We start from the raw sequence: 22,420 nt of genomic DNA, 5'->3' as shown, positions 1-22,420 counted from the left end.
AGATGAGTGGATAAACTGTGGTACACCCAAACAATGGGATATTACTCAGTGCTTTAAAAAACATCTACTGAGCTGCAAAAAAGACATGGGAGAAACTTAAATGTGTATTACTACGTGAAAGAAACCAATCTGAAATAGCTACACGCTATAAGATTCCAAATGTATTATGTTCGGAAAAAGGAAAAACTATGGAGACAGTAAAAAGGTAAGTGGCTGCCAGGATTTACGACAAGGGAGGAACGAATGGGCGAAGCACAGAGGAATGTTAGGGCAGGGAAGATACTCTGTACAACACTGTAATGATGGATGGCTGTCATTATATATGTGACTTTACCCACAGAACGTACAATACCAAGAGGGAAAATGGACTTTGGGTGACAATGATGTACCAAGGTAGGTTCATCAATTGTTCACAAATGGAGCACTCTGGCTGGGGATGTTGATCATGGAAGAGGCTATGCATGAGTAGGGGCGGGAAGTAAATGGGAAATCTCTGTTTCTCCCTCTCAATTTTGCTCCTCTAAAAAATTAAGTCTTAAGAAAAAATAAAAGAACCGAAAAGATTAAACTCCAGCTGCATGTGACAAGAGTAAACATTGTTGCATTAAAATTATTTCAGTTATATTATTGTGTATGTGCGGAAATAAAATCTATTTTCCATTGAGGGTGTAGGTCAAAAAAGTTGTAAAAACTGTGATCTAATCCGCATGTAGCATTCAAGCTAATGAGCACACATGAAAAGCTGCAAAACTATGCAAAATGAAAAATCACAAATCGAAAAGAGAAATAGACAAATTCACCATTGTAATTGGAGACTTCAATTTCCCTCTCTCAACAATGGACAGAACAGCTAGATGGAAAATCAGTGAGGGCAGAGAACTCAACACCACCAACAGGTCTAACTGACCTCTATATAACATTCCACCCGCAACAGCAGAATACACATCCTTTTCAAGTGCACTTGGAACAGCTATCAAAAGAGACTACATCCTGAGCCACACACACAAAAAAACTCAACAAATGTTTAAAAAAAAAAAACTGAAATCATACCAAGTGTGCTCTCTGACCAAAGTGGAATCAAATTAAAAATCAACAGCAGAGGGACTTCCCTGGTGGTTCGGTGGTTAAGAATCCACCTGTCAATGCAGGGGACACAGGTTCGATCCCTGGTCCAGGAAGACCCCACATGCCGTGGAACAACTAAGCCCCTGCATCACAACTACTGAAGCCCATGCGCCCTGGAGCCTGTGCTCACCAACAAGAAAGAGAAGCCATGGCAATGAGAAGCCCTGTGCACCACAACTAGAGAGTCAGCCCCCACTCGCCGCAACTAGAGAAAGCCCAGGCACAGCCAAAGGAAACCCAGTACAGCCAAAAATAAATAAATAAAAATTTTTTAAATATAAGTTAAAATAGAGACAATACCAATGCAAGCCAAAATGTGCAGAAACCAGATCACTCATCCAGTGCTGGCCAGAATATAAAATGGTACAACCACTCTGGAGAACACTTTGGCAATTAAAAAAAAAAAAAAAAAAAGGCATCATTCAACCTTCAGTTGCCCTCCTGGGCATTTATGCCAGAGAAATAGACTTACATGCAGACAAATACATGTAAACGAATGTTCCAAGCAGCTTTATTCCTAATAGATTAAAACTGGAAACAACCCAGACGTCCTTCACCAAGTGAATGGTTAAATAAACTGCGGTGCACCTATTCTATGCAAGCACCGCTCTGCGACACAAACAAACAAACTTTTGACACTTGCAACAGTTTGAATGAATCTCCAGAGAATTGGGCTGAGTGTGAAAAAGAATCCCCAAAGACTACATACTGTATGACTCGTCTCTGTGGAAATAATCAATAACCAACATGTAATAAGAGTAAAGGAGAGTTTTAATCAAGTCAAACTGAGAACCAAAGCCCAGGAGACAGCCTCACAGATCTGAGAAACTGCTCCAGAGAAGCATGTTTTCAGCACCACTTTTTTTTCTTGTCGGAACAAAGAACATCAAGCATGACAGGGGTACCTTCCTTCAAAGTATCCCCCAAAATACAGATTTGCACACAAAGAGCAGGTCAGTATGGCCTGGGCACCGAGGGAGGGAGACTTGCTGAAGTACTAGTGGCACTGACATTCCAGGAAGGGAGGCAAATATGTCTTCAAGACAGACATTTTTTAAACTTTCATTTATTTACTTACTATTTTGGCTTTGCTAGGTCTTCATTGTAGCACTCAGGCTCTCTAGTTGCCCCACGACGTGTGAGATCTTAGCTCCTCCACCAGGGATCAAACCCAGGTCTCTTGCACTGGAAGGCAGATTCTTAACCACTGGACCACCCAGGAAGTCCCCAAACGGGACGTTCTTAAGGTCTAGACAATGCACCCTTTTCTTCACCGCTTAGAGAAAAGCAACAGTGTATGTTAGGCCACAAGGCAACCTGTTCTAGTTAGCACAAAGTTCAAGCTAAACCAGGTAATAGAAGTAGAATGACTTCCCCATTCCTCAGTATGTGAAAATTTCTTCCATCGCTCCATTTATATAATATTCCTTGTTAAAATTTTTAATTGGAGGACAATTGCCTTACTGTGTTGCGTTAGTTTCTGCTGTACAACAATGTGAGTGAGCTGTAAGTCTACATAGACCCCCTCTCTCTTGAGCCTCCCTTCCATCACCCCCCCATCCCACCCCTCCCCTCTCTCCTGAGCCTCCCTTCCATCACCCCCCCATCCCACCCCTCCCCTCTCTCTTGAGCCTCCCTTCCATCACCCCACCCCCATCCCACCCTCTAGGTCATCACAGAGCACTGAGCAGAGCTCCCTGTGCTGTAAGCAGCAGCTTCCCACCAGCTAGTTCATACACGGTGGTGTATCTATGTCAATGCCCCTCTCTCAGTTTGTCCCACTCTCTCCTTCCCCTGCTGGGTCCACACTTCCATTCTCTACCTCTGCATCTCTATTTCCTGTTATATAATATTCCTGAGGTGACAAAATTACAGAAATGTTGCCGGGGTCGCCAGGCGTTAAGGGCAGGGTGCACTGGTAAACAAGTGGATGTGAGCAGAAACGGCAACAGGAGGGATTCTTGAGCTGATGGAAAGGCTCTGTATCTTGATGGCATCAATGTCAATACCTTGCATGTGATACTGAACCCTAGTTATGCCAGATGTTTCCATGGGAGAAAACTGGGTGAAGAGTACGCTGATTATTTCTTACAACTGCATGTGACTCTACAATTTTCTCAAAAGTAAATGCTTAATTGTTAAAAGGAAAGGCAAGCCCAGATTCTGTATGCATTCAGATTCATCAGGCATAAAATTTATTAAAATTTTATAACTTCTGCTCTTCAAAAGACATCATTAGGAAAAGGAAAACGCAAGCCAAAGACTGGGAGAAAATCTTTGCAATATTTGTATCTGACAAAGGACTTCTATCCACAACATTTAGAGAACTTTTACAATGTGATAAATACAATGCAATTAAAACTACGGTGAGAGAAGACTTCACAGCTACTACCACTAGCGTGACTAAGACTGAAAAGGCTGACAGTGCTAAGTGGTAGCAAAGATGTGGAGACATCGCCGGTGGGAACATAAAACGGTACCAGTGCTTTATAAAACTGCATGGCAGTCACACCTAGGTATTTACCCAAGAGATACGAAACCATGTATTCACAAAAACAGACTTATACAGGAATGCTGTTTCATAAAGCCCCAATCTAGAAACAACCCAAATACCCATCGAAAGATGAAAGGATAAACCAATTGTGGCGTATCTGTACAACCCAACACCATTCAGCAATGAAAAAAGCAAAATATTGATATACACAAAGACATGAATGAACCTCGAACACATCCTGCTGAGCGAAAGCAGGCAGACACGAAAGAGTACCCTCTGCGATTCCACTTACACGAAATTCCAGGCTAAAACTAATGTAAAGTGACAGAGTCGATCAGTAGTTGCCCAGGGCTGGGAGCAGGGAAGGAAGCTGGCTGCAAAGCAGCAGGAGGGATGTTTGGGCGAGTGATGAAAATTTTCTATTATCTTGACTGTGGGGAAGGGTATACATATCCGTCAAAATCAAACTGTGCCCTGGTAATGTGTTCATTTCCTTTTACATAAAAGTATAACTCTATAAGGTTGATTTTTAAAAGATACAATGATACTCTGTCTCAGATTCCACACACACACAAAAGTACTCTGTCAACTCGCTATTACAGTTTCTAAATGCTTACCTAACTCTTCCTCTCCCACGGATAACTTAACAGCTGGCGAGCGGCGGTGGTCCACGAACCACAACGTTGAGGGGCACTGCCCTACCCCACGCTGCCAACTCCTCGGGTTCTCCAGCAAACCTTCATGCAGCCTTACTTTGCAAAACTAGGTTGGACAGCTGGGAGGCAACAGCAGGGAAAACGGAGTCCAGGGTCACTGGGTCTTGAACACCGGCTTGTGCGACAGCCGCAACACCCTGTACGTGTTGAGGCCCGGCACGTCGAAGCCCGGGGACAGCCCGTGGCGGTCCAAGGGGTAGAAGTTGACCAGCTGCCCGTGCTGGGCCTCCAGGGACAGCCAGGAGTCGCCGAGCGGCAGGGCGCACGGGAACTCGCGGGCCACGTGCAGCTGGAAGACGCGGCCGCGCACGTGGCGCAGCGTGAGCGTGCGGAACGCGGCGGGCACCAGCGCCTCCACGCGGGGCCCGAACTGGCGCAGGCGCAGCTCGCCCGCCGGCCCGGGGCGCACGTCGTAGAAGGTCAAGTTAGAGAAGGTGAAGTAGCCGGTGAAGGGGCGCGTGCTGGGCGGCGGCGCCGGGCTGAGCTCGGCCCCCCGCAGGGCCCTCTCCATGGCCGGCAGCAGCACGTCGTAGGCCTGCGCCACGAGGTCAGGCCCGGGCGGCCGCGGCCCGGCCAGGAGCAGCGTGAGACCCAGGCGCAGCGGCGGCACCAGGGAGAAGGTGGCAGCGTAGCCGTCCAGCTCGCCGTCCTTGCGCACCACGCGGTAGCCGCGCTGCGCGTGGAACTCCCATGGCGTGCCCGTCTCGTTGGCGAAGTAGGCGCCCGGGCAGGCCAGCAGTGGCGCCAGCAGCGTCTTGGACGCGTCTGGCCGTAGGAGCCGCTGGGGCCCACCTCCCAGGAGCACCATGGCCAGCTTGGCCAGGTCAGCGGTGGTGGAGTACATCTGGCCCGACGGCCGGTACCAGCCCAGGTCGTACAGAGGTGCCAGCCGCCCACTGCCATAAAAGCCCACTGCCAACCGGGCACGCACAGGAGGCGTCAGGTCGAAGCCCGTGTCTGCCATTCCCAATGGCTCCAGCACCTTCTCCAAGATCCAGCGCTGGTAGTCACCCTGGACGGTGTGGGCTGCCAGGACGTGGGCCAGAAGCGAGAAGGCCAGCGTGCTATAGTGGCACCTGGAAGAGGAAGGGTGGAAGCTGGCCTGCAGCCTAGGATGGGCATCGTCAGGCCCCAGATAACCCCTTCCCACCTGCTCGGATTGTCTGAAAAGCCTTCCAAGTTTCATTTCATCGGGTGGACAGGAAAGGAACCCGCTTCACGGCATCGGAGATGGTCAGACCTAGCAGAGACTTCAGAGATCATTGAATACAGCTCAGTATTTATTCTTCCTTCCAGAAAGAGGAAGGCCCAGAGAGAGGCAGAGAATTGCCCAGGGTCACACAGCAGATTGGCAGAGACCTAGGCTTAGCAGTGCACCTGGGAAAGTGGTAAAACAAATCTACTTTACACATTAGTATAATTTACTTTATCAGGAAAATGAGCCTCGGATTGCTGGGATTGGGTGGCGCAAGTAACGATAGTGATCATGTAGCTCAAGGATAGCAACTAGGGGGCAAGATCTCACCGCCTTCTTCCCAGCCATGGCAGACACCAATAATCAATAAGGAGTCGCTTTTCTTTCCCAAAGGGCAACCCACTCCAGTATCCTTGTCTAGAAAATCCCAGGGACGGAGGAGCCTGGTGGGCTACAGTTCATGGGGTCACAAAGAGTCGGACACGACTGAACGACTTCACGTCACTTTCTTTCCCAGAGCAGATGCTGTTTCAGAATCTCTAAAACAGTGCCTCAGGAAGGCACAGGAATGGGTGAAAATGCACAGATACTATTAGACATTCCTGAACTCTAGTCCAGGCTCTTTTTTTTTTTGCAGATAAGAGAAGTGAAGTTCACAGAAGCAGATGCTTCCTCCAAGGTTGCTCAGGAAGTTAGTGTCAGAGCTGGAAGGAGGACTCTAGCCTACAGACGGCTAAGTCTTAGATCCTTTCTTCCGTAAGAGAGGTGGGCCCTGAGGTTCAGGATTTGGAGAAGCAGAGGGGCAAATTTGGAAAAAGGGCACTTGCCCAGGGTCCAGAAGGGGGCATCTGAGGCAGGCGAGTGCCCCCTGTCCTCTGTCCAGCTCACAGCCCCACTGCTCCAGGAGCCCAGCTTCTGTGTTCAGTGGCTATCCCAGCTTTCCACTCCCTATCCCATCAGCATCCCGTTTATTTTCCAGCACTTGGAAAAAGCTGTATTTATGTTGTTTATCTGTTTAGCAATAAGAATGTTCACTGGCAAAAATGCAAACTCCATGAGGAGGCACCAAGTGGATCCGTTCGCTGCTGTTTCTCAGGTTTGCACATTCTAAGCACAGAGTTGGTGCTCAATAAATGTTGAGTTGATTCATTGAAAGAATTTGAGATTCAAACAGAGCTGGATCTGGGCCCGGCTCCCCCACTGCCTTGCTCTGCCATCCGTCCATGGACCTCAGTCTCCCCAAATGTGGAACAGGAGTTGTCAGTCATCCCTGAGGTCTTTCCTGGCTCTGACCATCTAGGATATGGTTACACGGGCTGTCTCCCAGGACGAGTGTGTGCCCTTGTAAGGTTCCTGGCATTGGCGGGGCATCAGGGCTCACCCCTCACCTGGTTCCTGGATCCGCCACCAGCACATCGTCCTTGAGCAGGCTCAGGGCCTCCTGGGTGCTGCCCCTCCACAACAGCGAAGTGGAGCGGAGCCTTCGGGGCAGCCCTAGGGAGGAACCACGGTCAGATTTGCTGGGTCAGCTGAGGGTGGGATGGGGGGGCCCTGGGTGCACCCCTCCCCCACCTTCCATGGGTTGAAAGATAACGATAAAATTAGCTTTAAAAAAAAAAGCCTCTAGCATGGACTCTAATCCTGCCCGTGTTTTGTGTCCTTTGGGTTGTTGTTGTTGTTTCTGCACTATGCAGCATGTGGGATCCTTAGTTCCCCAACCAGGGATCGAACCTATGCCCCTGCAATGCAAGTATGGAGTCTTAACCACTGGACCACCAGGGAAGTCCCCTGCCAGTGTTTTGTTGGGCAAGCCACTTAACCTCTCTGAGCCAGAGTCCCCTCATCTGTAACAGAACGGAAATAATTCCCATCACGGGGCTGGTGTAAGGCTTCAGTGAAATAAAATGCTGAGCATGATTGTCATCAACCGTAGACCTTTGATTCCTTAAAGTGTTTGACGTTGCTGCCCAAATATGTCTTGTGGAACTGACTCCTCTGACCACTTGGGGTTTTCTATTTTGGATGTGACAATACGGGAAGGCTCGCAGGTTTAGGATTCTTCCCATCCATTCACTCAGCAATAGTGTTCAAGCATCTGCTCGGTGCCAAAGGCTGTTCTGGGTGCTGGGACTCGGGTGAGCCACACAAAGTCCCTGCCCATGCGGAGTCTGCATTCTAGCAGAGGAGACAGACTAGCAAATAATACTCGTGCTATGGAGGAAATAATTACATGTGTGAAAGGAGGGGTTGTTATTTTATACAAAGTGGTCAGAGGAAGGCATCACAGGGAAAGCAACCCTTGAGCAGGTGAGACCTGGAAGAGGTCTCACACACTTCATGAGGAAAGAATGTCTCAGGCAGAGGGAACGGCAGATGCAAAGGCCCTGAGGTGGGAATGTTTGAGGATCAGCAGGAAACAGCCAGTGTGGCTGGAGAGGAGTGAGAAAAAGGGAGGCTTTGGAGATAAGAGAGATTGGAGGTGCAGGCACCAGACCTGTAGGGTGCTATAGGATACTAGAAGGACTTGGTCTCTTCTCTAATTGGGACGGGGCTAAAGCGTTTGAGCAGAGCAATGATATAATCTGACATCTATGGGTAGCTTGACTGCTATGTGACAGCAGACTCTGGGGGGCGGAGGCGGGTGGGCAATGGCAAACAGAGAAACCTGTAAGGAGACTTGCAAAAGTCCATGTTTAAATGATGGTGGATTGGGCAAGTGAGTAGGGGTTGGGTTCTGAACATATTTTGATAGTGGAGCCAACAGAATTTGGTACTGGAAGGGATATAGAGGGTATGAGAGTGAGAGGTTCCAGGGATAACTAACTCCCAGGCTTTTGGCCTGAACAACTGGGGGCTGAAGTCCCAAGTCCTGGGTTTAAATGCTGACTCTAGCACTTCTTGCTGTGTGACCACAAACCGTGCGCTTTACCTCTCTGAGCCTCTATTTGCTCACTGTAAAGTGGGCTGAAGCACCTGCCTTGATCTCCCTGGGAGTTGTTGCAGGGCCTGACTAAGAATGCCTGAAAAGCTCAGAATGGAAGAAAGCTCCAGACTAGGGTGAAGGTCAATCATAAAAGACACTGGGAGCCTGTAAGTTATCCAGGCAGCCCTGTGGTCAGCTGGTCCCTTCGGGACTGAGAAAAGACATGTAGGGCGTTTTTAAAATGACCGCAAACATGGAGCCCTGTGCTCGGTTCCTTGGCTATAGATGAAGAATCCACAATGTACCCCTAGAGGGAGCCCTAGGTTCGGGTTATAACCAGGCGTGGATTTAACAGGAGGTTCATGGAGCAAAAGCCTGACCCCTTCCAAGGCCTGTATCTAAGTTTGAATTTATAATATTGTGAAAGTGAAAGTCGCTCAGTTGTGTCCCACTCTTCATGACCACATGGACTATACAGTCCAGGGATTTCTCCAGGCCAGAATACTGGAATTGGGTTAGACTTGTCCTTCTCCAGGGGATCTTCCCAACCCAGGGATCGAACCCAGGTCTCCCGCATTGCGGGCAGATTCTTTACCAGCCGAGCCTCAGGGGAAGCCCAAGCTTACTGGAGTGGGTAGCCTATCCCTTCTCCAGCAGATCTTCTTGACCCAGGAATCGAACCGGAGTCTCCTGCATTGCAGGCAGATTCTTTACCAACTGAGCTATCAGGAATATTTTTTAAAAGGACCCCCAAATTGCATCAGGCCCCAATAAACCTAGGTCTACCCCTGACTGTAATAACCAGAGCTACTTTGAAAAGTACCTGCTGTCAGCTAAGTGCTTGACATTCATTAGCACACTTAATTCCCCAAAATAGCACGAACTAGTCATTTTACAGAGGAGAAAAACAAGGCTCAGAGAGGTTACATGACTTGCCCTAGATCACACAGCTAGGAGGCAGAGTTGGAATTTCAGTGCTTGTCCCCTTAGCCACTGGGCCACCCTCCCCGATCCTCTCCTGCCTAGGCAATTTCAGGAGGTTCCATTCTCTGACTGAGCCTCAGGTTCACCCTCTGCTAATGGGAATGAAAACCAGCCATGTCCATAGATTGAGACCTCAGGCCTGAACACACTTTGTCAAATGATGAACTAGTAGGCACTTGTGATGCATTCCCACCATCTAGATGGGTTGATGCCTAAAAATCTGAACAATAGAAGGCATTTTGGGGTGGTTTAAGTGGTGCCTGCCTTCTCCCCTTGGCTGGGGCAGTCGCCACAGATCACAGACTCCCTCCCACCCATTCCTCCCCAATTCCTATCCACTGGCTTTTGTCTTCGAGCATCCCAGCCTGCCCTTGCCCTTCCACCGTAGAGACTTCATCTTGTCTTGTTAGGACATCTTTTATCATTATTCATTTTATGTAGTTTTTAATAAATAATTCATTTACATGATTCAAAATCCCAAAGACACCAAAGGGTATACAATGAAAAATGTCCCCCCCCCCCGCCTCTTCTCCCCAGCCACCAAGTTCCTCTCCCTGGAGGCAAACCAATGGTTTAATTTCTACTTTCCTTCCAAAGATACGTGATGCACATTCATATATATACATAGACACACACACATAATATATGTGTATATGTATATATGTTGTATGATATGTACATTACACGTGGAAACAGAGCAGAGAGTGGGCCCAGCCTGGCTGGGTGAGAACATGCTTCTTGGTGCCCCCACCTGAAATGGTTTGGGCTAAGCTAGATCATTGGAAAAGGCAATGGCAACTCTGCTCCAGTACTCTTGCCTGGAAAATCCCATGGACGGAGGAGCCTGGTAGGCTGTAGTCCACGGGGTCGCGAAGAGTCAGACACAACTAAGCGACTTCATTTTCACTTTTCACTTTTATGCATGGGAGAAGGAAATGGCAACCCACTCCAGTGTTCTTGCCTGGAGAATCCCAGGGACGGGGGAGCCTGGTGGGCTGCCATCTATGTGGTCACACAGAGTCGGACACTACTGAAGTGACTTAGCAGCAGCAGCAGCAGATCAAGTTCAGAGCCACTCACCTGACAGCTGGCTGGCCATCCTTCGGAGGGTGACGGGTGAAGGCCTTGGGGCTGGGCCCACCTCCTCCAGCCCATCCACCAGACTCCTTTGTTGGGAGGCTGATGCCATACCCAATGGGTTGTTAATGGTGAAAGCGCTGGCATACCGCTCCAGAGGGTCATCTAGAGAGGCCACGATGCCCTCTTCCCATAGGCGGTACAGCATCAGGACAGGAAAGATCTTGGAGACACTGGAGATTCTGGACAATGAGAGGCACAAGGGTTCAGTGGGCATCATTGGCTCCACAACCCACCTCCACCCTGTACCCGCAGCCTCCGACTTTCTGGTATAATCAGGAAAGCGTTGTGTGTATGTGAGCTCAGCCGCTTCAGTCGCATCTCTTTGTGACCCCATGGGCTGTAGCCTGCCAGGCTCCTCTCTCCATGGGATTCTCCAGGCAAGAATACTGGGGTGGGTTGCCATGCCCTCCACCAGGGGATCTTCCTGACCCAGGGATCAAACGTGTGTCTTCTGCATCTCCTGCGTTGCAGCCAGATTCTTTACCCACTGAGCCAGCTGACAAGCCCAGGAAAGCACTGAGCCCACTCTTATTCACCGTCTCAGGTGGAAATCCACAAGCCTCTGTGGAATGCCATCGAGATGCTTGAGAACATAGCACAGGCAATGAGGCAGGGCCAGATGGACACCATGAGCATCTCCCCGACACCAGGCCCTCACCAGGAACTCCCCACTCTGGGACAGACCCGGGTTGGGATCATACCTCTGTCTCTCGCCAGCTGAGTTGCCTTAGAAAAAAATACTAGACTTTTCTGAGATGTAATTTCATTGTCTTGTTTCATGGATTTTAGAAAGGTTTGAACAAGATTATGCATGCAAGGTACTTAGCAACATACCTGGCAGGTAGTAAGTGCCCAGTAGGTGATTTCTTTTTGTCTAGTCGCTCAGTCGTGTCCGACCTGCGACGCTATGGACTGTAACCCACTAGGCTCCTGTGTCCGTGGGATTTCCCAGACAAGAATACTGGAGTGGATTGCCATTTCCTTCTCAATGGGATCTTCCTGACCCAGGGACCAAACCCATGTCTTCTGCTTGGCAAGCAGATTCTTTATCACTAAGCTACAGAGAAGCCCTCAGTAGGTGATAGCAAATATAATTGTTGCCCCCTGGCTGGCACATAGCAGCTGCAGCCTGACTGGAACCCCTGGAACCCTCACAAGTATCCCTGGCAGCGAATGTATTCACTTCACACCGTGAGGGCCGAGGATCCCACAGGCAGCACTGGGTGGGGGGGAGACTGAGGGTGTGTCCCATGTTGCTTCCATCCGGGCCACTGCTGCTGGCTGTCGGAAACCTGGCTGGAGGACCCAGGAACTGGTTACAGCTCCTTTGTGTCGCATAGAGTGGGGTAGGGTGGAACACAAGGGGGTCTTTTCTAGTTTGGGAGCTTTGGGGCTAAGGACTCTCCAGAAGGGATTCCTTCCTGACCTGTTACCCTGTGGTGTGATGTTAGGCACTCACTGGTCCACTCTGGACCTCAGTCTCCTCATCTATGAAATTGCCAAGGCTTAAGAAAGGGCCCTGGTAGCTCAGATCCGCGCCCCCTCACCCAGTCATAATTCTCATGAGTCCTCCTGCCTCCCAAGTGCCCCTCGTCGTCCCATCCCTCGGCCCCGCCACAGACCCTGGTGGTCCCCCAGCTGACCGGTACATGGTGTACTCGTTGGGGGGCCCAGAAGCTGGGTCTGAACCATTCTTCTTCCCAAAGTTCCCAGTCCAGAGCACGGTGTCATTGTGGATGACAACTGCAGACATGGCAGCCAGGCCCGGGGCAGACAGGGCCTGGCGGAGGATCCGGCCCACCTGGGGAGAGAGGAGCGGGCGGCTTAGAGCACACGTGTCCTTCTCCCCACCGGGCCCTTCCACCCCCTGTACACAGCACGCCCTGTCTCGCTCCCCTCTGTTCTCCCTGCCAGTGGCTGGAAGGGAGCCCCAGTGAGCCTCCAGACCTCAGGCTGTCAAACTATGTCCCGTGGGGTTGGCCACCACTCAGCTGAAATCAGAGCAGATCCCCTGGAATCTGTTTTGTATGTAAAGTTTCCTCATAACATTTTCGTTCAAAGAAACATTTCCTTGGAAATATATAAGAGGAAGGAGGGGTTAAGACCACTGATCTAACCAAACCCTTGTCTGATGCCCTAGAAAGCCTTCAGTAGGCCTCATCCAGGGCTTTCCCTGGTGGCTCAGCAGTAAAGAATCTGCCTGCAGTGCAGGAGATGTGGGTTCGAGCCCTGGGTCAGAAAGATCCCCTGGAGAAGAAAATGGCAACCCACTCCAGTATTCTTGGGAAATCCCATGGACAGAGCAGTCCATGGAGTCACAAGGAGTCGGATACAACTCAGCAACTAAACAGCAGCAAAAGCCTCGTCTGACCCCTAGCATTGGAGAATTCAGTATTTGTAGAGGGCCCCTAATGCTCTCTTTGAACATTTGTTGGAAATATTAATACTTCATTATTTTCGGTGATGAAGTTTAATGATGATTAACTGCTAACACTTATTGGACATTTAGAATGTGTCAAGACACAATACAAAATGATGTTCATACCTTGTCTCGCTTAATCCTCACAGTAAGTCAGTGCTGATTTCCGCCCCACTTTACAGGTGAGAAAATCTGAGATATGAAGCGACTTGCCCCAGTGGCTCATGGCTGGGGGAAATCGGGATTGGAACCCCATGCTCATTCCAGCATCTCCTGGCCAAGAGATCTGACATCTCCTGAACTGAGTTCAGTCTACCTGTAGTTTCCACCCCTGGACTAACTTTTCCTCTAATTTATGTATTTTTGGCTGCACTGGGTCCCTGTGGTCGGGAGGGCTTTCTCTAGTTGCGGTGCTCCGGCTTCTCGCTGCGGCGGCCTCTCTAGTTGGGGAGGATGGGCTCTAGGTACATGGGCTCTGTTGCTCCCGGGCCTGTGGGGTCTTCCTGGACCACGTCTCCTGCATTGGCAGGCGGATTCTTAACCACTGGACCACCCGGGAACTCCACCTGTGCTAACTTTGCCGCAGTTTCCTCCTCTTTGGCTAGGGCTTCACAAGGAGATAACACAAAGGGAAGTTAGCATGCTGCAAGGCGTTTGCCAGGTTCTCAGGAGAAGGCAGCTACAGTTATTATTGTTGCTGTATTGTTTCTAATTAGTATCACCCCTGGGAGGCAAATAGCAGCCTTCTGCTCTGTCTCCCTCACGAAAGCTTCTTGTGTATTTGCAGGCAGGGATTGTGTCTCTCCGCGCTGGCCCACGCCTGCTCTTACATGAACACGTCACCCTCCTTTCCTTCATCTGTCCCACAGACCGAATTTCAAACCCTTCCCCATTGCCGCCACCCCCAGACTGCTGCATATACACTCCTTTTTTTAAAAAAAATTTATTAGGGTATAGTTGCTTTACAATGTTGGGTTAGTTTCTGCAGTACAGCAAAGTGAATCAGCCATACCTATACATGCTGCTGCTGCTAAGTCACTTCAGTCGTGTCCGACTCTGTGTGACCCCATAGACGGCAGCCCACCAGGCTCCCCCGTCCCTGGGATTCTCCAGGCAAGAACACTGGAGTGGGTTGCCATGTCCTTCTCCATATGTATACATATACTCCCTCTTTTTTGCATTTCCTTCCCATTTAGGTCACCGCAGAGCACTGAGTAGAGTTCCCTGTGCTATACAGTAGGTTTTCACTACTTATCTATTTTACACATAGTAGAGTATACATGCCAATGCCAGTCTCCCTGTTCATCCCATCCCCTTTATCCTCCTTGGTATCCATATGTTTGGTTTGTACTCAAAGTCTATGTCTCTATTTCTGCTTTGCAAATTAGTTCATCTGTATCATTTTTCTAGATTCCACTTTCTGATCTTTATGTCTGTTAAGGTGAGATCAAACTAGTCAATCGTAAAGGAAATCACTCCTGAATATTCGTCAGAAGGATGATGCTGAAGCTGAAGCTCCAATACTTTGGCCACCTGATGCGAAATGCTGACTCATTGGAAAATACCCTGATGCTGGGAAAGAATGAAGGGCAGGAGGAAAAGGGGACAACAGAGGATGAGATAGTTGGATGGCATCACCGACTGGATGGACATGAGTTTGAGCAAGCTCCGGGAGTTGGTGATGGACAGGGAGGCCTGGCGTGCTGCAGTCCATGGGGTCACAAAGAGCGGACACGACTGAGCAACTGAACTGACTGCTTGAAGATGTGTGACCCCAGTGAGTGGGGTCTCGAAGGCACAGACTAGACCTGACTGACAGCGCCCTCTAGTGTCGGCCATCCTGCAATGGTAAGTGTAATGTGGGGTTGTTCTTGTTCTTGTTCAGTTGCTGAGTTGTGTCCAACTCTTTACGACCCCAAGGACTGCAGCACACCAGGCTCCCCTGTCCTTCACTATCTCCCAGAGTTTGCTCAAATTCATGTCTATTGAGTCGGTGATGCTATCTATCTCATCCTCTGCCACCCCCTTCTCCTTTTGCCTTCCATCTTTCCCAGCATCAAGGTCTTTTCCAATGAGTTGGCTCTTCACATCAGGTGGCCAAAATATTGTAGCTTCAGCTTCAGCATCAGTCCTTCCAATGAGAATTCAGGGTTGATTTCCTTTAGGACCGACTGGTTTGATCTCCTTGCAGTCCAAGGAACTCTCAAGAGTCTTTTCCAGCCCCACAATTAGAAAGCATCAATTCTTTGGTGCTCAGACTTCTTTATGGTCCAACTCTCACATCTATACATGACTACTGGAAAAGCCATAGCTTTGACTAGATGGACCTTTGTCGGCAAAGCGACGTCTCTACTTTTTAATACACTGTCTAGGTTTGTCATCGGAGAAGGCAATGGCACCCCACTCCAGTACTTTTGCCTAGAAAATCCCATGGATGGAGGAGCCTGGTAGGTTTCAGTCCATGGGGTCGAGAAGAGTCAGACACGACTGAGCAACTTCACTTCCACTTTTCACTTTCATGCATTGGAGAAGGAAATGGCAACCCACTCCAGTGTTCTTGCCTGGAGAATCCCAGGGACAGGGAAGCCTGGTGGGCTGCCGTCTGTGGGGTCGCACAGAGTTGGACACAACTGAAGCGACTTAGCAGCAGCAGCAGGTTTGTCATAGCTTTTTTTCCAAGGAGCAAGCGTCTTTTAATTTCATGGAGCGTCTTTAATCATATTACAATGGCTCTGTGATCCTCCCCACCTCATCTTTCTCCACCGCCATGTATGGCCCCCAATAAACTGAATTTCCTCGTAATTCTCTACATGTGTCTCATACTGATTCTGCTGCCTCTGGGCCTTTGCACATGCTGTTCCCTCTATCTGGAGCACACCCTTCACACCCCCAAGCTCCCTTACTATATACACACATATCCTCTGGGTATCTCCTACCTGCTCAGCTCTCAGTTTAGACACCACTTCCTCCAGAAGCCTTCTGTGACTCCAAGTCCTGTGACCCCTAAACTTGCCCTGTCCTCACTCTTGCTCTTGTGATAAATGTTTATTATATTGACTGTTCTCCTCACTCCAGACTAGTAGCTCCTTCAGAGCAGGACAGTGTCTTCTTTCTGCCATAACACTGGTATGTAGGACAGAACGAGTGCTCGAGAATTGTATGTTGAATAATGGATGCAACCCCAGTGCAGAGGGTGTGCCCTCCCTCCCCAGCCTGGCCTAGCCCACACGGTCAGTTCTCTCCTGGGCCATCACTGACCTTTTCCAGGGCCTCCTTCAACACGGGGAGGGGGTGGGCCAGGGGCACAGGCTCAGGGTGCTGGGGACACATCCTCACGGGGGCAGAGGTCACCTCTGGTCCCAAGGAACCTGGAGGGAACATCACAAAATGAGTGAAGGACAGAGATCAGGAGTCTAGGGGTCATCGTTGAGGAGGGGGGAAGGTGGCAGCAAGTGTCAGGCAGGCTCATGCCCTAGGGCCAGCCCTCCAAGCTGGCACCCCCTCACCACAAGGTACCAGCACTGGGCAGTCAAGAGCAAAGGGCAGAGCCTGCCTGGGAGGAGACAGCACAGTCCCACACTCACCACCTGCGGCTTGGCCTTCGAGAGACAAGTCAGGCCACAGGTGCCCATTGGCAGCCCTTCTGTCTCATATGTCCAGCCTCCTCCCTCTGTATACTTAGGTCCCACCTCTGAGGGGCAGCCATAGCAACATCTCTATCTGTCCCCCTTTCTGCAGCTCTGATTATATATCTGAATGGAGAAGTGGATTCAGGTCCCTGCTGAGGCTCCAGGCTTAAACTACCTGGACTCATTCCATCCCCAGAGCAGTGCATCCGGGCATCTGGGTTTGAGTCCCATTCTGCTTTTGTCCTGGCGTATGCTTCCTTGCACCCTCAGAGGGAAGGTATGGAAGTTGGCAGGACAGGATTCAGGCTTGAGACCATCTCTACGGCCCCCAGACCTCCCCGCATCCTTTAAGGACGGTGTGGGGTGCTAAGATTGTGAGAACCCCCCAAGTGTATAAGAACCACCTTTTCCTAAACCTTCCAGGGACTTCCCTGGTGGTCCAGTGGTTAAGCTTGCACTTCCACTGCAGGGGGCGCAGGTTCGAGCCCTGATTGGGGAACGAAGATTCTGTAGACTGTGTAACGCAGCCAAAAACAATAAAAATTATTTTTTAAAAAATGTGCCAGCAGGTCTTGTGTCTGGTGAGGTGCTTCAAAAATAAAAAAGGTTCACTTAAATAAACCTTCCACTGCCTCCCAAGACCACCCAGAACTGGGAGAAGGCTCCCTGATGGAGGTTCACTGTGGCCACAAGCTCTTGAGACCCTCCCACTTCCTGAATCAGAGGGGCTGCGTGACTTGTTTTGGCCGAAAGAATGAGGTTGAATTGATTGTGCACCTCCCAAAGCTAGACCTTAATCCGCCTTTGCTGCTTTGGAACACTTCCCTCTCGTGGACAAGCCTGGGATAGCGACCTTGAGAGGGAAAATCCACATGGGGGAGAGGTCCACAGAACTTGCTTGCATTGGAGAACCCAGGTTAGACCAGCAGGAGAACTGCCAGCCAGCCCATAGAATCATGAGAAATGATCAATCACTCTGTTTGAAGCCAGTGGGTTTAGGTGGTTTGTTACCCAGCATCAGATGACAGGGTCCCAAGCAGGAAAATCACAAACCCTCAGAAGATCTCTCAACAACTTCATCCACATTGTTATTAATAACAACCTCTCAGGTGATGCCTATGTGAGGATGAGGACGCAGATCACTGTAGTTAGTGGACCCAGGAGAGTTCCATAAACTGTTTCCCATTTGTGACAAATTACGTACAAAATTGGAAAGAAAACATTTAGAAACTTTTATAGCAGTTTCTCAGAGTAATCTTGTGAATGTTGAAACTAATTACTGAAAACCTGGGCTTCTATTTTGCAGTCTTTCTTTTTCACTTATTTCCCTAATATAATTCATTTTTTAATTTATTTCATAAGGCTGGTCTGCCACAGATTGGTAGTTTGATAGTTTGAGAAGCACGGCCCTGGAGAACAGGCCAACCTACCCACTCGGGGACTGTTTGCTAGAGGGACTAAGAAGCCCTTGATAAAGGAATTTACTCTAGAAAGAAAGGGTTGGCTGGGAGAGGAAGAAGCTGGCAGGAAAATAAAAGGAGGCATTTCTGCAAAAATCTGCAGGATTCTGGGAGCCCAGGCCACCTTGTTGAGCCATTGGCATCTGTAACACAGGATGACTCAGAGAAACAGAGAGAGACATTCTCCCCAGCTGCAGCAGAGACCTGGGACTCTGGACCATCCGGGATCCCAGCAGGCCGATGGGCCCAGGGGTTGCTATAGCAACAGAGGGCCAGGGTGTTACCTGCCCTGGAGGTTCATTTGCTGAGCCTTAACCAGCCCAGGATGCAGAGTCAAGAAACGGCAGCTGCTGTCCCCGTACACCGGCACATGTTCCTCCCAGGGTCTTAGCTGAAGCTGGAGGAGTGCCTTTAAAGGGAGGTAGAGCCTGGAGATTCCACCCTGGGGGCTAAAGGCAGAGCAAGAGAAACTACACTTTATGGGAGGGCGGACCCTGAGTTTTATGCAGCCCCCCAGAGTCGGTGGCTTAAGAAAACCCCAGGGGCATTAGGATCCTCAGGTTACACAGAAGGGCATCGAGGCACAGAAGGAGCACAAGACCGGCCCAAAGGTGCACAGTTCGTGAGCGCTAGAGTCCGCATGGAGGCCAGAGCTCCTGAGTCTGAATCTGTGGTCCTCCCTCAGATCAGCAGTGGCGGCCCAAAGCCCACAGGGACCTCCAGGGATGGGGAGCAACTCAAGGAGGCTTGGCACTCACCGCTCTTCAGCTTCGGGAGGTAATACTGCCAAAGGAAGCAGCCAGTCATGAGCGCAGAGAGCACGAAGAAAAAGCTGCAGGAAGCCGGCAAGAGCCACTTCTTCTTCACCTTCAGCAGACTGAGCTGCCGGCCAGCCTGGAAAGGGAAGGGCAAATCAGGCCCACACAGGAGGTCAGCAACAGGGAGGAGAGAGGGACTCCCCCGGCCTGGCCCTTCCTATGCCTTCAGTTCAGTTCAGTTGCTCAGTCATGTCCGACTCTTTGCAACCCTGTGAACCACAGCGCGCCAGGCCTCCCTGTCCATCACCAACTCCCAGAGTCTACCGAAACTTACGTCCATTGAGTCAGTGATAGCATCCAGCTATCTCATCCTCTGTCGTCCCCTTCTCCTCCTGCCCTCAATCTTTCCCAGCATCAGGGTCTTTTCAAATGAGTCCTATACCTTAGGTCCACCCAGACATCAGGTGAGCCTACAGCTTGGGGTGAGTTTCGCACCTGTAAAACCAAGCACCTCCCCAGTTCGGCCCCTCCGACAGTTCTGCCCCACAGACCTCCATGCCTGTGCCTCGCCTGTTTCCTCTGCTGGGCATGCCCCCTCTCTCCTATGTATTTAGCGAGATATCTAAGACCAGCTGAAATGCCACCTCCTCCATGAAGCCTTCCCCAGCTCTCTTCACCCAGGTCCCTCCAAGGGCACTCAGCCTAAGCCTCCACTGCAGTGCAAATCCAGCTCTCTCTCTAGGACAGCAGTTGTTCTACGATTATCAGTGCGATAGGGTTCGATCCCTAGTTGGGGAACTAAATCCCACATGCCGCAACTGAAAGAACCTGTGTGCTGCAACTGAGACCCAGTGCAGCCAAATAAATAGAAATAAATATTTTTTAAAACGTTGCAGTGAAAAGGGACCTGCCTGGAGAGCTCAAGGAAGGGTGAGGGTCAGAGAAACAGGGGCCTTCCCCTCAGACAAGCGTGGGGGCCGAGACATGCTTGGGAGGTGGGCGAGGGCAGGACACAGGGGTTGTAAGATGAGACCAAGGCCTGAAGACACACAGAGGGTGAGGAAGAGGCCTGGTGGGGAGGTGGGAAGGAATCTAAGGAGTCACTGTGTGCAGTGACCAGGCCCCAGGAAGAGCTACATGTCCCTCAAGGCAAACTTAGTCTCCTGGAAACACTTCCAGTTAGTGCTGCAGGCACTGTGCCAAGCCTTTTCAGAGGCATATCGCACTGCCCTGTTGAGGCAGATGCCCTTAGTGCCCTGACATCACAGATGAGGCTCAGAGAAGTTAAGTGACTTGCCCAGAGTCACACAGCTAGGTGCAGAGCTACTCAACCAAAGTTCTTGACGAGCCTTCGCAAGCATTCGTTGAAACTTCTTAATTCCAGGTGGGCAAACTGCAGTTACAGGAAGGAAAGGACTCGTCTAAAAAATGGTAAACGTCGTAGCTGATGTTGTTATAATCATTCCTCCGGGAAAGAGATGTAAACAGATCATGCCACAGGGCTCTGGGGGCTCTGAGATGCCGCTGAGCTCGGCCTCAGGGTGGGAGCAGGAGGAAAGTTTCATTGAACAGGTGGTTGGGACTGAGTTGGGGACACTCCAGCCAGGGCCCCTGAGACAGGAAAAATAGGAGGCTCCATTTCTGGTTTGTTTTGAGAATTTGATAAGTTAATACCCAGAAAACATGTGAAACGGTTCCCGGCCTGCCGTGCAAACTCTAGAAATGTGAGTGATGACAAGGAAGGTGATGTAGGGGTGATTTATGAGCAAGGTTTTGTGGGGCTATGCCTCACCTGGTTCTTCAGTCTCTCCATGGCGTCAAAGATTCCAGCCCTTGAGGAGTCAGATCTATAGTCCAGGAGACCCTGTGAGTGGGGAAATTGAGTCAGTGGAGAGAAGAGAGTTCCTAGAGGCTGGAAAAGAGAAGAGGGAGCCGGAGGAATGCCAGAAGACGAGGAGGGAAGATGAAGACCCAGGAGCCCTCGCGGTTTCCAGACATGAATACTTCTCCCACGTTGTCTCCCCCGCCCACCAACACTACGAGGCTTTCCAGGGCAAGGACTGCGTCCCCATTTTATGAAGCTCCGCTTCAAAGGCAAGGGGAAACAAACTCAGGGAAAACCCTGGTTGCCTAGGCCTGCCCCGTCTGTCCTGATTTCAGCACGAAAGCCCCAAACCCCTTCCGTCCGGGGGGATCCGGGACAGTCGGTCGCTCTCCCTGCCACTGTCTCTACCTCCAGCTCCTCCTCCCGCTTCAAGCCTCAGAAACAAGCCTTGTCAGAGCCCTTGGGGCTTGCCCCCGACTCACCCTCTCCTGGCAGGCTCAGGAGGACGGGGCAGCTCCGACCTGCGCCTCCCGGAGCCCCCGTGTTCCTGGGTACGAGGGTGGCCCTGCACAAGCTCCCTGCCGGCTCCCCGGAGGCTGCCAGATGTGGCTCCGATTTCCCCGGCACTAATCCCTCCGTGTGTCACACGCCAAGGGGATTAGTTTCTGGGGTCCCCGAGCAGCGGGGAGGGGGGCACATCTGTCAGGGAGACTGCGTGGCACCACGTGACCCGAAATGCTCCGGGCCCAGGAATGCTCTCTCCAAGAGGAGTGTCTGCCCAGCCCCGTGTAGGGAGGAAAGCCGATGGGAACTGCCAGGAAACAGCCTCAACTCGACCCTAGGGCCTCCCAGAACTGCCATCACCCACACCAGCCCCTCCAGCGACCTCTGAGGAACCTTGGGCTCCGAGGAACACAGTTTGAAGACCACTGGGGTCAGCCTCGCTGTTACATATTCATTTGTGTGTATGTGTGCTCAGTCGCTCAGTTATGTCTGACTCTTGGCCACCCCATGGACTGTAGCACCGGGCTCCTCTGTCCATGGGATTTTCCAGGTAAGAATATTGGAGTGGGTTGTCATTTCCTTCTTCAGGAGATATTCTCAACCCAGGGGTCGAATCTCACCTCCTGCAATGGCAGGTGGATTCTTTATGGCTGAGTCACCTGCGAAGTCCATACATGTTCACATAACTCTGTTCAAATCCCAGTTCTGTAACTACCTTGGGGCCCTCTTTGTTTTTCCATCTATAAAATGGGTATGATGTCTATGTTATTGTGAGGATTAAACTGTAATATGTGTGTGCAAAGGAGGTAGCCCAGAACCTGGCCCCTAGGAAGGGTTCCGTCAAAGTTACTTTCTTTTTATAACTTGGCTTTTATGCCACACTTCCTACTCAGCACCTGTGGCAGACATAGATCTTCCCCAGTGAATATTCCAGAAAGTTGCTACTGTTGATTTTAGTTGACACAAAAGAGAGAATGCGTTTGCCTTCTTTACACTAGATATGGCTGCACATTGGAATTACTTGGAGAGCTTATAAAAACCACCAGTGTCTGGGTCCCACCCCCCACAGGTCCCCAGGGATACAGCCCAGGCATCACAGTTTTTGAAAAATCCTCATTGATTCTGCTGTGTGGTCAAGGTTGAGAACCATTACCCCAGAGCACTTTCCAATTCATTCTAGATGCAGGTAGGGAATCCAGTTAAACTGCAGGTGCTGAGTCAGTGGGTGGGGGTGGGACCTAAGGATCT

General features: G+C 50.4%; 1 protein-coding gene across 1 annotated transcript; it reads right to left on the bottom strand.

The window, feature by feature from the left end:
* Window positions 1–3,282: 3,282 nt before the first annotated feature.
* LACTBL1 (lactamase beta like 1) lies at window positions 3,283–21,405 on the bottom strand. Its single transcript, XM_002685780.6, has 8 exons — window positions 21,151–21,405; window positions 20,636–20,707; window positions 18,844–18,979; window positions 16,255–16,364; window positions 12,221–12,378; window positions 10,518–10,756; window positions 6,919–7,024; window positions 3,283–5,411 (listed from the first exon to the last, which is right to left on the bottom strand). The coding sequence occupies exons 2-8, from the start codon at window positions 20,654–20,656 to the stop codon at window positions 4,430–4,432; spliced, it is 1,752 nt and encodes a 583-aa protein (XP_002685826.2). The 5' UTR covers window positions 20,657–20,707; window positions 21,151–21,405; the 3' UTR covers window positions 3,283–4,429.
* Window positions 21,406–22,420: the final 1,015 nt, after the last annotated feature.

This window comes from Bos taurus, chromosome 2 (assembly GCF_002263795.3).
Source record: "Bos taurus isolate L1 Dominette 01449 registration number 42190680 breed Hereford chromosome 2, ARS-UCD2.0, whole genome shotgun sequence".
Lineage (NCBI taxonomy): Eukaryota > Metazoa > Chordata > Mammalia > Artiodactyla > Bovidae > Bos > Bos taurus.
This window is presented reverse-complemented; position numbering and strand designations above follow the sequence as displayed.

Bases quoted from the DNA above. Each gene is read 5' to 3' on its own strand.
- LACTBL1 (XM_002685780.6), bottom strand. From the start codon at position 20,656: ATGGAGAGACTGAAGAACCAG. The intron at 18,980-20,635 runs GTGAGGCATAGC...TTCCCTTTCCAG, and splicing joins TGGAGAGACTGAAGAACCAG to GCTGGCCGGCAGCTCAGTCT. The intron at 16,365-18,843 runs GTGAGTGCCAAG...TGTTCCCTCCAG, and splicing joins CCTCCCGAAGCTGAAGAGCG to GTTCCTTGGGACCAGAGGTG.